This window comes from Lampetra fluviatilis, chromosome 56, assembly GCF_964198595.1.
Source record: "Lampetra fluviatilis chromosome 56, kcLamFluv1.1, whole genome shotgun sequence".
NCBI classification, from domain to species: Eukaryota; Metazoa; Chordata; class Hyperoartia; order Petromyzontiformes; family Petromyzontidae; genus Lampetra; species Lampetra fluviatilis.
Window position 1 is genome coordinate 6,974,749 of NC_136330.1, and position 17,125 is coordinate 6,991,873.

A 17,125-nucleotide genomic window follows, 5' to 3' on the forward strand; every position below is an offset into this window, starting at 1 on the left:
TCCTCCACTTTCTCCTCCACCTCCCATCCTCCTCCTCCAGCTCATCCCATCCACCTCCTCACATCCGCTACCTCCTCCAATTCTCCTCCTCCTGGTCCACCACCTCCACCACCTCCACTCGCCATCCTCCTTCTTTCCTCCTCCTCCTCCCACCCACCACCTTCTCACATCATCCTCCACCTCTTCCCCCTGCTGCTCCCCTCCTCCTGCTTGTGGTAGTGATGTGGCTATGCTTGTGCTTTGGCTAGTGCTGGTGCTAGTGTTGGTGCGTGTGGGGAGCGGTAGTGTAATAGTTAGCGCTACGCTGCGCTGCGAACCTGGCGACCCCAGTTCGATTCCCGCTCACGGCCAACACCCAGTGACGATTATCTGAACCGGTATTGGGCCTCCCCTAGGTCGACTCAGCCTCAAATGAGTACCTGGTGCGGTGTAGTAAACATCGCCACTGGGGAGACAAAGGCGGTCGGGCGCGGTGCTGGCCACCCACCCCCCTCGTGTGCCATTCCGGCCTTCATAGGTGCTCGCTAACAGCACTTGCCCCTACAGTCTGTTGAGGCTACACGGGTGATCTTTGATCTTTGCTAGTGTTGGTGCTAGTGGCGTGTGACACCCTCCCCCCCCCCCTTGTCCCGTGCAGTAAGATGATCAACCACTCGGTGCCGGACACAATCGACGAGCGGACGATCAACAAGAAGAAGCTCACCCCGTTCACCATCCAGGTGAGCGACACTCGGACAAAGACAAAGATCCCCCGCGTAGCCTCAACAGACTGTTGGGGGCAAGTGCTGGTAGCGACTTAGCAGCGCCTATGGAGGCCGGCACTGTGGCACACACGGAGGGGGTGGGTGGCCAGCACCACGCCTGGCCGCCTTTGTCTCCCCAGTGTTCATGTTTACTGCACCGCACCAGGTACTCGGCTGATTGCTGAGTCCCAGGAGCTGTTCAGATAATCGCTACTGTGGGGGGCTGACACCCACCTCCCCGCTCCCCATGCCCCCCATCTCGCCGGGCCCCCTCCGATCGGGCGATCGCCCCCCCCCCGCCCCAGCGCCCTCTCTCAGGGACATGGCCACGTGGCTGGCTCACCACCGCCCGGAGTTACCCACACACTCCCCCCCACGTACACCACCACTGACGCGGCGGTGGCTGCGTGCACGCGCGCGCCCCTGCAGGCGCTCGTTGCTCACAAAGGCGAGCGCTAGAAATAGCCGTGTGAACATGCACCCCCTCCACTCCGCTGGATAAGCCTGAATCCGCCGTGCAAACAGATGGTAGCGGGAAAAGAGCGGCTGGGACAGGGCTGCGGGGCACGCCTCACCGTGAACGCCAGTTTTACTGTGTAAAGCGCGCTGTGTGAACACGCACGCGAGCGCAAGCGCGTGCACACGACGGTGGTGGGTGGGCAATGGTGGGGGGGGGGGCGGTGGTGGGGGGGTGGTGGTGGTGGTAGGAGGGGCGGTGGTGGGTGGGGGCGGTGGTAGGAGGGGCGGTGGTGGGTGGGGGCGGTGGTGTGGAGGGGGCGGTGAATGGTGGGGGGTGGCGGTGGTGGTAGGTAGGGGCGGTGGTGGGTGGGGGCGGTGGTGGGTGGGATCGGTGGTGGGGGGTGGGCGATGGTGGTAGGAGGGGCAGTGGTGGGTGGAGGCGGTGGTGGGTGGGATCGGTGGTGGGGGGGGTCATGTCACGGTGCGCCAACCGCGGCGCCACCGCTCACAGAGACGCGTGTTGGCTGTGGCGCCGCAGGAGGAGCGGAGGAAGTGGTCTCCGCGTGGCGCTCGCGGAGCGGATGTTCACGTCATGGCCGCTTTCTTTACTTCTCCAAACGCTTCTGTCTCGCTCTCGGTATCAGTATCTGTCTTAACAGACTGTAGGGGCAAGTGCTGTTAGCGAGTAGCACCTATGAAGGCCGGCACGGCACATGAGCTGGCGGGTGGCCAGCACCCCTAGTGGCGATGTTGATACGCTGCACCAGGTACTCATTTTGAGGCTGAGTCGACCTAGGGGAGGCCCAGGACCGGTTTAAAGAATCGTCACCGGGTGTTGGTGGCCGTGAGCGGGAATCGAACTCCGGTCACCGTGTTTCACACACACACACAAACAAAGATCCCCCGTGTAGCCTCGCTAGACTGCCGTGGCAAGTGCTGTGAGCGAGTAGCGACCAATGTAGGTCACCACGGTGCACGTGGTGGGTGATTGGGGGTGGTGGTGTGGTGCCACATAGACAAAGGTCCCCCGTATAGCCTCGACAGACTGTCGGGGCAAGTGCTGTGAGATCAACACGGTTTTATCGACCACACCACCCCAACACATATCCTGACCCCCCCCTACCCCCCCCCCCGATCGTTCTGTCCCTTCCCCCCCATCCCCCCCACCCCCAGGTGACCCCCCCCCCCCCGACTTCTCTTGTTCCTCTCCCCCACCCCCCCACCACCATCCCCACTTCGGTCGGACTTTAAGCCACTTCCTCATTTGACAGACACGTGTACAGTCTACGTGTGGCAACTTGTGTCACTACACGTGGGACGTGGGTGGCCTCGGGAAGGGGGGGGGGGTAGAAGGGGGGATGGGGGGTTTATGCGGGATGACCATACTTCGCCACGCTAGTCAATGCGGTTTTTGCTGAAGGCGGCTGGGATAACAGAGATTCGGGAACGTAGACGAGACAGTACAACAATGGATGTTGCTGCTTCGATGCCCTCTGCTGCTGCCCGCCACGTAGCCTCCGCAGCAGCAGCCTATAGCAACCTGGTTAGCACAGAGGGGGTCGCACACTCAAGCTGTAGCGAGCACTCTCGTCAACAACACAACGGAGACAGGTGAGGACTCCACACCTGTTATTCCACCTTATACATCACACGCTGCTCCCTCTTTCATCCACAGCTCTCTCCTTCTTCCACAGCTCTACCTCATTCATTTACAGCTGCCTCCTCCATCCACAGTTCTCTCCTTTATCCACAGCTCCCTCCTTCATTCACAGCTCTCTCTTTCATCCACAGCTCTTTCCTTCATCCAAAGCTCTCTCCTTCATCCGCAGCTCTCTCTTTCATCCACAGCTCTCTCCTTCATCAACAGCTCCCTCCTTCATACACAGCTCTCGCTCATTCATTCACAGCTCTTTCCTTCATCCACAACTCTCTCCTTCATCCACAGCTCCCTCCTTCATCCACCGCTCCCTTCCTTTATCCACAGCTCCCTCCTTCACCCGCAGCTCTCTCCTTCATCCACAGCTCTCTCCTTCATCCACAGCTCTCTCCTTCATCCACAGGTCTCCCTCCTTCATCCACAGCTCCCTCCTTCATACACATATCTCTCATTCATCCACCGCTCCCTCCTTCATCCACAGCTCTCTCCTTCATCCACAGCTCTCTCCTTCATCCACAGGTCTCCCTCCTTCATCCACAGCTCCCTCCTTCATACACAGATCTCTCATTCATCCACAGCTCCCTCCTTCATCCACAGCTTTCTCCTTCATACACTGCTCCCTCCCTCATCCACAGCTCTATCCTTCATCCACAGCTCTCTCTTTCATCCACAGCTTCTTCCTTCATACACAGATCTCTCCTTCATCCACAGCTCTCTCCTTCCTCCACACCTCTCTCCTTCATCCACAGCTCCCTCCTTCATCCACCGCTCCCTCCTTCATCCACAGCTCTCTCGTTCATCCACAGCTCTTTCCTTCATCCACAACTTTCTCCTTAATCCACAGTTCTCTCTTTCAGCCACAACTCTCTCCTTCATCCACAGCTCCCTCCTTCATCCACAGCTTTCTCCTTCATCCACAGGTCTCCCTCCTTCATCCACAGCTCTCTCTTTCATCCACAGTTCTCTCCTTCATCCACAGCTCTCTCCTTCACCCACAGTTCTCTCCTTCATCCACAGGTCTCCCTCCTTCATCCACAGCTCTCTCCTTCACCCACAGTTCTCTCCTTCATCCACCGCTCCCTCCTTCATCCACAGCTCCCTCCTTCATACACAGCTTTCTCCTTCATCTACAGCTCCCTCCTTCATCCACAGCTCTCTCTTTCATCCACAGCTTCCTCCTTCATACACAGATCTCTCCTTCATTCACAGCTCCCTCCTTCCTCCACACCTCTCTCCTTCATCCACAGCTCCCTCCTTCATCCACCGCTCCCTCCTTCATCCACAGCTCTCTCCTTCATCCACAGCTCTCTCCTTCATCCGCAGCTCCCTCCTTCACCCACACCTCTCTCCTTCATCCACAGCTCCCTCTTTCATCCACAGCTGTCTCCATCCACAGCTCTCTCCTTCATCCACAGCTCTCTCCTTCATCCGCAGCTCCCTCCTTCATCCACACTTCTCTCCTTCATCCGCAGCTTCCTCCTTCATCCACAGCTCTCTCCTTCATCCACAGCTCTCCCTCCTTCATCCACAGCTCCCTCCTTCATTCACAGCTACCTCCTTCATCCACAGCTCCTTCCTTCATCCACAGCTTTCTCCTTCATCCACAGCTCTCTCCTTCATCCACAATTCCCTCCTTCATCCACAGCTCCCACCTTCATCCACAGCTCCCTCCTTCATCCACAGCTCTCTCCAACACCCACAGCTCCCTCCTTCATCCACAGCTCCCACCTTCATCCGCAGCTCCCTCCTTCATACACAGCTATTTCCATCATCCATAGCTCTCTCCTTCATCCACAGGTCTCCCTCCTTCATCCGCAGCTCCCTCCTTCATACACAGATCTCTCATTCATCCACAGCTCCCTCCTTCATCCACAGCTTTCTCCTTCATCCACTGCTCCCTCCCTCATCCACAGCTCTATCCTTCATCCACAGCTCTCTCTTTCATCCACAGCTTCCTCCTTCATCCACAGCTCCCTCCTTCCTCCACACCTCTCTCCTTCATCCACAGCTCTCTCGTTCATCCACAGCTCTCTCTTTCATCCACAGCTCTCTCCTTCATCCACAGCTCCCTCCTTCATCCACAGCTCTCTCCATCCACAGCTCTCTCTTTCATCCACAGCTCTCTCCTTCATCCGCAGCTTCCTCCTTCATCCACAGCTCTCTCCTTCATCCACAGCTCTCCCTCCTTCATCCACAGCTCCCTCCTTCATTCACAGCTACCTCCTTCATCCACAGCTCCCTCCTTCATCCACAGCTCTCTCCTTCATCCACAGCTCCCACCTTCATCCACAGCTCTCTCCATCATCCACAGCTCCCACCTTCATCCACAGCTCCCACCTTCATCCACAGCTCTCTCCATCATCCACAGCTCCCACCTTCATCCACAGCTCTCTCCATCATCCACAGCTCCCACCTTCATCCACAGCTCCCTCCTTCATCCACAGCTCCCACCTTCATCCACAGCTCCCACCTTCATCCACAGCTCTCTCCATCATCCACAGCTCCCACCTTCATCCACAGCTCCCACCTTCATCCACAGCTCTCTCCATCATCCACAGCTCCCACCTTCATCCACAGCTCCCTCCTTCATCCACAGCTCTCTCCATCATCCACAGCTCCCACCTTCATCCACAGCTCCCACCTTCATCCACAGCTCTCTCCTTCATCCACAGCTCCCACCTTCATCCACAGCTCCCACCTTCATCCACAGCTCCCACCTTCATCCACAGCTCCCTCCTTCATCCACAGCTCCCACCTTCATCCACAGCTCCCTCCTTCATCCACAGCTCCCTCCTTCATCCACAACTCTCTCCTTCATCCACAGCTCCCTCCTTCATCCACAGCTCCCTCCTTCATCCACAACTCTCTCCTTCATCCACAGCTCCCTCCTTCATCCACAGCTCCCTCCTTCATCCACAGCTCCCTCCTTGATCCACAGCTCCCTCCTTCATCCACAGCTCTCTCCTTCATCCACAGCTCCCTCCTTCATCCACAGCTCCCTCCTTCATCCACAACTCCCTCCTTCATCCACAGCTCTCTCCTTCATCCACAGCTCCCTCCTTCATCCACAGCTCCCTCCTTCATCCACAACTCTCTCCTTCATCCACAGCTCCCTCCTTCATCCACAGCTCCCTCCTTCATCCACAGCTCCCTCCTTGATCCACAGCTCCCTCCTTCATCCACAGCTCTCTCCTTCATCCACAGCTCCCTCCTTCATCCACAGCTCTCTCCTTCATCCACAACTCCCTCCTTCATCCACAGCTCTCTCCTTCATCCACAGCTCCCTCCTTCATCCACAGCTCTCTCCTTCATCCACAACTCCCTCCTTCATCCACAGCTCTCTCCTTCATCCACAGCTCTCTCCTTCATCCACAGCTCTCTCCTTCATCCACAACTCCCTCCTTCATCCACAGCTCTCTCCTTCATCCACAGCTCCCTCCTTCATCCACAACTCCCTCCTTCATCCACAGCTCTCTCCTTCATCCACAGCTCTCTCCTTCATCCACAGCTCTCTCCTTCATCCACAGCTCTCTCCTTCATCCACAACTCCCTCCTTCATCCACAGCTCTCTCCTTCATCCACAGCTCTCTCCTTCATCCACAGCTCTCTCCTTCATCCACAGCTCTCTCCTTCATCCACAGCTCCCTCCTTCATCCACAACTCCCTCCTTCATCCACAGCTCTCTCCTTCATCCACAGCTCTCTCCTTCATCCACAACTCTCTCCTTCATCCACAGCTCCCTCCTTCATCCACAGCTCTCTCCTTCATCCACAGCTCTCTCCTTCATCCACAGCTCCCTCCTTGATCCACAGCTCCCTCCTTCATCCACAGCTCTCTCCTTCATCCACAGCTCCCTCCTTCATCCACAGTTCCCTCCTTCATCCACAGCTCCCTCCTTCATCCACAGCTCCCACCTTCATCCACAGCTCCCTCCTTCATCCACAGTTCTCTCCTTCATCCACAGCTCTCCCTCCTTCATCCACAGCTCCCTCCTTCATACACAGCTCCCTCCTTCATCCACAGTTCCCTCCTTCATCCACAGCTCCCTCCTTCATCCACAGCTCCCACCTTCATCCACAGCTCCCTCCTTCATCCACAGTTCTCTCCTTCATCCACAGCTCTCCCACCTTCATCCACAGCTCCCTCCTTCATCCACAGTTCCCTCCTTCATCCACAGCTCCCTCCTTCATCCACAGCTCCCACCTTCATCCACAGCTCCCTCCTTCATCCACAGTTCTCTCCTTCATCCACAGCTCCCACCTTCATCCACAGCTCCCTCCTTCATCCACAGTTCTCTCCTTCATCCACAGCTCCCTCCTTCATCCACAGCTCCCACCTTCATCCACAGCTCCCTCCTTCATCCACAGTTCTCTCCTTCATCCACAGCTCTCCCACCTTCATCCACAGCTCCCTCCTTCATCCACAGCTCTCTCCTTCATCCACAGCTCTCTACTTCATCCACAGCTCTCTCCTTCATCCACAGCTCCCTCCTTCATCCACAGTTCCCTCCTTCATCCACAGCTCCCTCCTTCATCCACAGCTCCCACCTTCATCCACAGCTCCCTCCTTCATCCACAGCTCTCCCTCCTTCATCCACAGCTCCCTCCTTCATCCACACCTCTCCCTCCTTCATCCACAGCTCCCTCCTTCATACACAGATCTCTCCTTCATCCACAGCTCTCTCCTTCATCCACAGCTCTCCCTCCTTCATCCACAGCTCCCTCCTTCATACACAGATCTCTCCTTCATCCACAGTTCTCTCCTTCATCCACAGCTCTCCCTCCTTCATCCACAGCTCCCTCCTTCATACACAGATCTCTCCTTCATCCACAGCTCTCCCTCCTTCATCCACAGCTCCCTCCTTCATCCACAGTTCTCTCCTTCATCCACAGATCTCCCTCCTTCATCCACAGCTCCCTCCTTCATCCACAGTTCTCTCCTTCATCCACAGCTCTCCCTCCTTCATCCACAGCTTTCTCTTTCATCCACAGCTCCCTCCTTCCTCCACACCTCTCTCCTTCATCCACAGCTCCCTTCTTCATCCACAGCTCTCTCCTTCATCCGCAGCTCCCTCCTTCATCCACAGCTCCCTCCTTCCTCCACACCTCTCTCCTTCATCCACAGCTCCCTCCTTCATCCACAGCTCTCTCCTTCATCCGCAGCTCCCTCCTTCATCCACAGCTCTCTCCTTCATCCACAGCTCTCTCCTTCATCCGCAGCTCCCTCCTTCATCCACAGCTCTCTCCATCCACAGCTCTCTTTTTCATCCACAGCTTTCTCCTTCATCCACAGCTCCCTCCTTCACCCACAGCTCCCTCCTTCACCCACAGCTCTCGCTCCTTCATCCACAGCTCTCTCCTTCATCCACAGCTCTCTCCTTCATCCACAGCTCTCCCTCCTTCACAGCTCCCTCTTTCATCCACAGCTCTTTCCTTCATCCAAAGCTTTCTCCTTCATCCACAGCTCTCCCTCCTTCATCCACAGCTTTCTCCTTCATACACAGCTCTCTCCTTCCCCCACAGCTCCCTCCTTCACCCACAGTTATCTCCTTCACCCACAGTTATCTCCTTCACCCACAGTTATCTCCTTCATCCACAGCTCCCTCCTTTATCCACATCTGTCTCCTTCATCCATAGCTCTCTCTCCTTCCACCACAGCTCTCTCCTTCATCCACAGCTCCCTCCTTCATCCACAGCTCTCTCCTTCATCCACAGCTCTCTCCTTCATCCACAGCTCTCTACTTCATCCACAGCTCCCTCCTTCATCCACAGCTCTCTCCTTCATCCACAGCTCTCTACTTCATCCACAGCTCCCTCCTTCATCCACAGCTCTCTCCTTCATCCACAGCTCTCTACTTCATCCACAGCTCCCTCCTTCATCCACAGCTCTCTCCTTCATCCACAGCTCTCTCCTTCATCCACAGCTCTCTCCTTCATCCACAGCTCCCTCCTTCATCCACAGCTCTCTCCTTCATCCACAGCTCTCTCCTTCATCCACAGCTCTCTACTTCATCCACAGCTCTCTACTTCATCCACAGCTCTCTCCTTCATCCACAGCTCTCTCCTTCATCCACAGCTCTCTACTTCATCCACAGCTCTCTACTTCATCCACAGCTCCCTCCTTCATCCACAGCTCTCTCCTTCATCCACAGCTCCCTTCTTCTGCTCACTCCTGCCAACGTCTCCCTCTTATCCGCACGTGCCCATCTGCCATTCCCTCCTCCTCCCCTCGTCCCTACAGGGATTGGTGTCACCGTGTAAGGAGGAAGCTATCGCTCCAGGATATCTTGACTGCTATGTGTCCCGACAAAATCTGTATGTTGAGTTGGTGATCACCCTGAGGTCACCCTTGGAAATGAGACTCCTATCCTGGTCCTCTTGAGCTTTTGGTGGCGCGCAGAATCAACTGGAATTTTGAACCTGTTCAAACTCGTGGTGGTTTCTCCCTGCTGTGCTATTTTTAAATCCTTTATATTAAGTTCGCTTGCTTGCGCGCTTACGACCGTGCAAATCTTTCGGTCGTTTTTAACCCACTTCCCGTGATCCAATCGAGCTGACATTTTCCACACAGACTCGTTGTGCGTGACAATTTCTTTTCGTGAACATTTTTTTTCCAAAATTTTACACTTTTTAGGACAAAAATATTATATTTAATTACCATTTGTTTAATGGTGCAATGCAATCATCTGACCCATAGGTGGCAGCCATCTCAAGCCAGAGGACGAGAGGACTCTAGCCGCCACGCATATAAAAGATTTATAGTGAAAAACTTTGTTTTTACGGGTAAATTTGTTTCATTTTACCAGCTACGGCCCACTCAGCTGTGTAGCTATTTTTCCCAAGCGACCCTGGCCGTCACAAATGATAGCAGTTGAACTTAAGTGGCTATTTTCGTGGGAATCTACAGCAGTAGCGAAATACTCTGAGCGCGTGGTGATGTTCATTCGACATGTGGAGGGAAAAAGCGGAGGACCCGGATCAAAATCCACACGACCACGGGTAGAGAGAGAGATGAGCTACCCGTCGGAGGCCGTCGGACTGCGAGAAGGGCTGCGTGCAGATCGAGAGAGAGCGAGAGAGAGAGTGGGCGAGAGAGTGAGCGAGAGAGTGAGCGAGAGGTGGGGGTTTACATAAAGCAAAGTAAAAAAAAGAGAGAGAGCGAGAGAGAGAGTGGGCGAGTGAGCGAGAGAGTGAGCGAGAGAGTGAGCGAGAGGTGGGGGTTTACATAAAGCAAAGTTTAAAAATGTAAAAAAAAAATACAAAAAAATTACGAAATTATGAACGAAGCAAAGTGCCCACTACACCGAGCATCTTCTTGTTTCCATTGATCATAAAAAAAAATAAAAAAGAGAGACGCAAACTACAAATATACAGCAGGCGTCGTCAGGGGTCAGGATCGAACCCACGACCTCCTGTGGGCATCACGGTGGCGAGATGTTAACTACCTCACGTGGCATGCAGGAGAGCATGGGTTCGATGCTGACCCTGACTCCTGTATATTTGGAGATTGCGTGTCTTTCTCTCTCTCTCTTTTACGATCAGAGGAAACAAGAAGATGCTCGGTGTAGTCGGCACTTTGCTTCGTTCATCATTTCGTTTTTTAATGCTTTGCTTTTTGTTAAACCCCCCCCCCCCCCCGTCTTTCTCTCTCTTCCCCGTGGTGGTCGTGTGGATTTTTCTCCGGGTCCTCCAGTATTTCCCTCCATATCGAGAATAAATGTCACACGTTTAGAGCGTTTGACTACTGCTTATTTCCACGCGATGATGATGATGATGTTGAGAAGCTATCATTTGTGATCGCCAGGTCGCATCTAATTAAAGAGCTATACAGCTCAGTGGGACTCGCCTGGTAAAATGAAAAGTTTACAGTTTAGTTTGGTATGCCAGGCGAGGTAGTTAACATCTCGCCATTGTGGTGCCCTCCCTCCCCTCTCCTCTCTCCCCCATCCCTCCCCATCCCTCCCCTCTCTCCCCCTCCTTCCCTCCCCTCTCACTCCATCCCTCCCTCCCTCTCTCCCCTCCCTCCCTCCCTCCCTCCCTCCCTCCCCCCTCCCTCCCTCTCTCCCTCCCTCCCTCCCTCCCCCCTCCCCCCTCCCTCCCTCTCTCCCTCCCTCCCTCCCTCCCCCATCCCTCCCCTCCCTCCCTCCCTCCCTCTCTCCCTCCCTCCCTCCCTCCCTCCCCCCTCACTCCATCCCTCCCTCCCTCTCCCCCCTCCCTCCCCCCCTCCCTCGCCCCCTCTCCCCCCTCCCCCCTCCCCCCTCCCTCCCCCATCTCTGCTCTCCCTCCCTCCCCCATCCCTCCCCTCCCTACCTCTCTCCTTCCCTTCCTCCCCCCTCACTCCATCCCTCGCTCCCCTCTCTCCCCCCTCTCTCCTTCTCTCCCTCCCTTCCTCCCCCCTCACTCCCTTCCACCTCCCTCCCCCTCCTTCCCCCTTCCCTCCCCTCCCTCCCTCTCTCTCTCCCTCCCTCCCTCCCCCCTCACTCCATCCCCCCTCACTCCATCCCTCCCTCCCTCCTCCTTCTTCCCCCCTCCCTCTCTCTCTCCCTTCTTCCTCCCTCACTCCATCCCTCCCTCCTTCCCCCCTCCCTCCCTCCCCCTCCCTCCCCCCTTCCCTCCCTCCTCCCTCCCCCCTCACTCCATCCCCCCTCACTTCATTCCCCCTCACTCCATCCCTCCCTTCCTCCTCCCTCCCTCCTCCCTCCCCCCTTCCCCCCCCTCCCTCCCCCCCTCCCTCCCCCACCTTCTCCCCCTCCCTCCCCCTCCCCCCCCCCTCCCTCCACCCCCCCTCCCAGGAGAACCTGAACCTGGCTCTGAACTCGGCGTCGGCGATCGGCTGCCACGTGGTGAACATCGGCGCGGAAGACCTGCGGGAGGGCAAGCCGCACCTGGTGCTCGGCCTCCTGTGGCAGGTCATCAAGATCGGCCTCTTCGCCTCCATCGAGATCACCAGGAACGAGGGTGAGTGGAGGGGGGAGGGGAGGGGGGAGGGGAGGGGGGGGATGGGGAGGGGGAGGGGGAAGGGGGGGAGGGGGGGTGGGGGAGACCACAAGGAGTTGGACACTTGTCCAAGTTCCAGTTGATTCGGTGTGTGAATAGGAACGGGAGAGATCAGGATAGGAGTCTCATGTCGTCATTATGCTGCTGCTGATGGTGGTGCTGCTGCTGCTGATACTGATGATGGTATCGATGCTGCTGATGATGCTGCTAACGATGATGATGCTGCTGGTGCTCATGAAGATTATGATGATGGTGATGCTGGTACCGATGATGAATGCTGCTGATGATGATCGTGCTGCTGCTGATGTTGCTGCTAATGATGTTGCTGTTGCTGATGCTGCTACTCATGATGATGATGCTGCTCCTACTGATGATGCTGCTACTCATAATGATGATGCTGCTGCTACTGACGATGATGATGCTGGTACTGATGATGATGATGCTGCTGCTACTGATGATGCTGCTACTGATGATGCTGCTACTGATGAGGATGATGCTGCTGCTACTGATGATGATGCTGCTACTGATGATGATGCTACTGCTGCTACTGATGATGCTGCTAATGATGCTGATGCTACTGAAGATGATGCTGCTGCTACTGATGATGCTGATGCTGCTGCTGCTGATGCTGCTGCTGATGCTGCTGATGCTGCTGCTGATGCTGCTGCTGCTACTGATGCTGATGATGCTGCTACTGATGCTGATGCTGCTACTGATGCTGCTGCTGCTACTGATGCTGATGATGCTGCTGCTGATGCTGCTGCTGCTACTGATGATGCTGCTACTGATGAGGATGATGCTGCTACTGATGCTGCTGCTGCTACTGCTGCTGCTGCTACTGCTGCTGGCTACTGATGCTGCTGCTACTGATGATGCTGATGCTGCTGCTACTGCTGATGATGCTGCTACTGCTGATGATGCTGCTACTGCTGATGATGCTACTACTGCTGATGATGCTGCTGCTACTGATGCTGATGCTGCTGCTGCTGTTGTGCGCAGCGCTGATCGCGCTGCTGCGCGACGGCGAGACGCTGGAGGAGCTCGTGAAGCTGTCGCCCGAGGAGCTGCTCCTGCGGTGGGTCAACCACCACCTGGAGGGGGCGGGCTGGAGCAAGATCAACAACTTCTCCAGCGACATCAAGGCACGTGGGGGGCACGCGGGGGGGCGGGGGGGGGGCATGGGGGGGGGGAATGGGGGGGGGGATGGGTGGGACAAGGGGACACAAGGAGGGTGGGGGGGGGGAGCACGTGGGATACGGGGGAGGGGTGGTACTGGGGAAAAAGGGGGGGGGGGTGCACAGAGGAGGCACGAGAGCATGGGGAGACCCGGGTAGGACACGGGGGCGGGGGGGGGCATGGCATTGGGGGGGGGGGGGGGGGGGATGGGGGGGAATGGAGAGACAGGGAGACACACGGAGAGTGGGTGGGGGGGCATGTGGGATACGGGGGGGGGGCACTGGGGGAGGGGTGGTACTGGGGTAGGGGGGGTGCATAGAGGCGATATGAGAGGAGTCACGTGGGCATGGGGAGACATGGTTTGAGACCGGCGCAGAAAAAGTTGCTAAGAATGGTCGAGTCTAGAGCCGGTGTCCTGAGAAGCGGCGTTACTTTGAAGCCATCCTAAACGTCGAAGGGGCAATCGCAGTCTTCCAGTGACCTGTTACAGAGATCCTGGAGAAATGATCTTCTTGGTTCTTTCGGTAAAGTCACGTAGAAGGTAAATAAGAAAATAATAAAAAGAAAACGTAATAAAGAACCAAGAAGATGAATCCCTGCAGTCACGAAAGCTTTAAATCGAAAGGAGAAATGATCTCGAAGGGGTTGGGGCAGGAAAAGAATCAAGAGGATAAAAGGTGTCGTGAAATTCGTTTATGAATTGAGTCGATTCAGAGACGGAAAGTTCAGAGAAGACGGCTAATTACCGTGACCTTGAAAGGTGGAGAAGGGACGGTGATTGGCGGGGAGGAGTAATTGAGACCAGATGCAGAGTACACGTGGAGCTGAATCTTCCACATGTCCGTGTGACTCTGTGGTGTCCATGTCTCTCTGTGGATGTGTGACTCTATCCGTGTGTCTGTGTGTCTGTCTCAGAGGTCGCAAATGGGGTTTGATTCCTTACCCGTACCCGGCCGCACCAGGGTCGCAAACGGGTACCCGTACCCTACCCGTACCGTACCCGGCCGGGTACGGGTAGGGTACGGGTATCGGGTACCTGATTGCGACCTCTGGGATGAAGCCATGTTGCAGGCGCGGGTCGGTTGATTCTAGGGAGTTGAATTGTGAGAAGAGACAAGACGTTGGGAAATGAGTGACAAACGGTGACTCACCAGTGACTTACGGCCTACCCGTACCCGTACCCGGCCGCACCAGGGTCGCAAACGGGTTCCCGTACCCGGCCGGGTATCGGGTAGGGTACGGGTATCGGTTACCCGATTGCGACCTCTGGTCTGTCTCTGTGTGTTTATGGTGATGTCTGTGTGTGTTGGCTAATTGCACGTGTGTCCATGTGTCTAACTGTGCGTGTGTCCACGTGTGTGTCCACGTGTGTGTCCACGTGTGTGTCCACGTGTGTGTCCACGTGTGTGTGCGTGTGTCCATCAGGACTCCAAGGCGTACTTCCACCTGCTCAACCAGATCGCTCCCAAGGGGGAGGACAGGGTGGACATCGACATGTCTGGCTTCAACGTGAGTCACCCCCTCCACCCACCACCCCCACCCACCACCTCCACCCACAACCCCCACCCACCCCCCTCCACCAACCACCCCCACCCACCACCTCCACCCACCACCACCACCAACCACCTCCATCCCCACCCACCACCTCCACCCACCACCACCCACCACCTCCACCCACCACCTCCACCCACCACCTCCACCTCCACTCACCACCTCCACCCACCCCCACCCCCAACTCCACCCACCTCCACCCACCACCTCCACCTCCACCTCCACCCACCACCTCCACCCACCCCCACCCCCACCTCCACCCACCACCTCCACCCACCACCCCCACCCACCACCTCCACCCACCACCTCCACCAACCACCTCCACCCACCACCTCCACCAACCACCTCCACCCACCAACTCCACCCACCACCTCCACCCACCACCTCCACCCACCTCCACCCACCACCCACCACCTTCACCCACCTCCACCTCCACTCACCACCTCCACTCACCACCTTCACCCCCACCCACCACCTCCACCCACCACCACCACCCACCACCTCCACCCACCACCTCCACCCACCACCTCCACCTCCACTCACCACCTCCACCCACCCCCACCCCCAACTCCACCCACCTCTACCCACCACCTCCACCCACCACCTCCACCCACCCCCACCCCCACCCCCACCCCCACCTCCACCCACCACCTCCACCCACCACCTCCACCCACCACCTCCACCCACCACCCATCACCCACCACCTCCACCCACCACCTCCACCAACCACCACCACCTCCACCCACCACCCCCACCCACCACCTCCACCCACCACCACCCACCACCTCCACCCACCATCACCCACCACCTCCACCCACCACCTCCACCACCTCCCACCACCCACCACCCCCACCCACCACCTCCACCCACCACCACCCACCACCTTCACCCACCTCCACCCACCACCTCCACCCACCACCACCACCACCCACCACCTCTACCCACCATCACCCACCACCTCCACCCACCACCTCCACCACCTCCCACCACCCACCACCTCCACCCACCATCACTCACCACCTCCACCCACCACCTCCACTACCTCCCACCACCCACCACCCCCACCCACCACCTCCACCCACCACCACCCACCACCTTCACCCACCTCCACCCACCACCTCCACCCACCACCACCACCACCACCCACCACCTCTACCCACCACCTCCACCCACCACCTCCACCCACCACCTCCACCCACCACCACCACCCACCTTTACCCACCACCCCCACCCACCACCTCCACCAATCACCTCCACCCACCACCTCCACCAACCACCACCACCCCCCACCCACCACCTCCACCCACCACCACCAACCACCACCTCCACCCACCTCCACCCACCCCCTCCACTCACCACCACCCACCACCTCCACCCACAACCTCCACCCACCACCACCTCCACCCACCACCACCCACCACCTCCACCCACCATCACCCACCACCTCCACTCACCACCTCCACCCACCACCTCCACACACCACCTCCACCCACCCACCCACCACCTCCACCCACCACCTCCACCCACCACCCCCTCCACTCACCACCACCCACCACCACCAACCACCACCCCCACCCACCACCACCTCCACCCACCACCTCCACCTCCACCCACCACCCACCACCTCCACCACCACCACCACCCACCACCCCCACCCACCACCACCAACCACCACCTCCACCCCGCAGGAGGTAGAGCACGTGGGGCGTGCGGAGGCGATGCTGCAGCAGGCGGAGCGTCTGGGCTGTCGGCAGTTCGTGACCCCCATGGACGTGGTACGAGGCAACCCCAAGCTGAACGTCGCCTTCGTGGCCAACCTCTTCAACCGACACCCGGCCCTCATCAAGCCCACCGACATGGACATCGACTGGACCTTGCTAGAGGGTGCGTGTGTGTGTGTGTCATTGTGTGTGTGAGCGTGTGTGTGTGTGTGTGTGTCAGCATGCATGTGTGTGTGTGTCAGTGTGTGCGTGTGTGTGTCAGTGTGTGTGTGTGAGCGTGTGTGTGTGTGTGTGTCAGCGTGCATGTGTGTGTGTGTCAATGTGCGCGTGTGTGTGTCAGTGTGTGTGTGTGTGTCAGCGTGTGTGTGTCAGCGTGTGTGTGTGTCAGTGTGCGTGTGTGTGTCAGTGTGCGTGTGTGTGTCAGCGTGCGTGTGTGTGTCATCGTGCGTGTGTGTGTGTGTCAGCGTGTGTGTCAGTGTGTGTGTGTGTCAGCATTCGTGCGTGTAGTACTGGCCAACCACCCCCTCGTGTGCCGTGCCAGCCTTCATAGGTGCTACTCGTTAACAGCACTTGACCTAACGATCTGTCAAGGCTACACGAGAAATCTTTGTCTTTGTATAACTTGTCCAAAGGTCTTCTAAATTCTGCTGATACTGCAGCTGATGATGATGATGATCCTGCAGCTGATGACGATACTCCTGCAGCTGATGATTATGCTGATGATAATAACGCTGCCATTGTTATTGATGCTACTGCCGAGTCTGGCAAAGCTGCTGCTGATGATCATGATGCCGCTGCTGATGATGATGTTGCTGATGATGA

General features: G+C 57.1%; 1 protein-coding gene across 1 annotated transcript in view; it reads left to right on the forward strand.

The window, feature by feature from the left end:
* The window catches only part of LOC144950155 (plastin-3-like), a 63,664-nt gene that overhangs the window by 22,769 nt on the left and 23,770 nt on the right, over positions 1–17,125 (forward strand). The window contains exons 6-10 of the mRNA XM_078880216.1: positions 638–719; positions 11,651–11,816; positions 12,855–12,997; positions 14,457–14,540; positions 16,271–16,466. Coding sequence (XP_078736342.1) covers positions 638–719; positions 11,651–11,816; positions 12,855–12,997; positions 14,457–14,540; positions 16,271–16,466 — 671 coding nt within the window. The remainder of the gene's footprint in view (positions 1–637; positions 720–11,650; positions 11,817–12,854; positions 12,998–14,456; positions 14,541–16,270; positions 16,467–17,125) is intronic.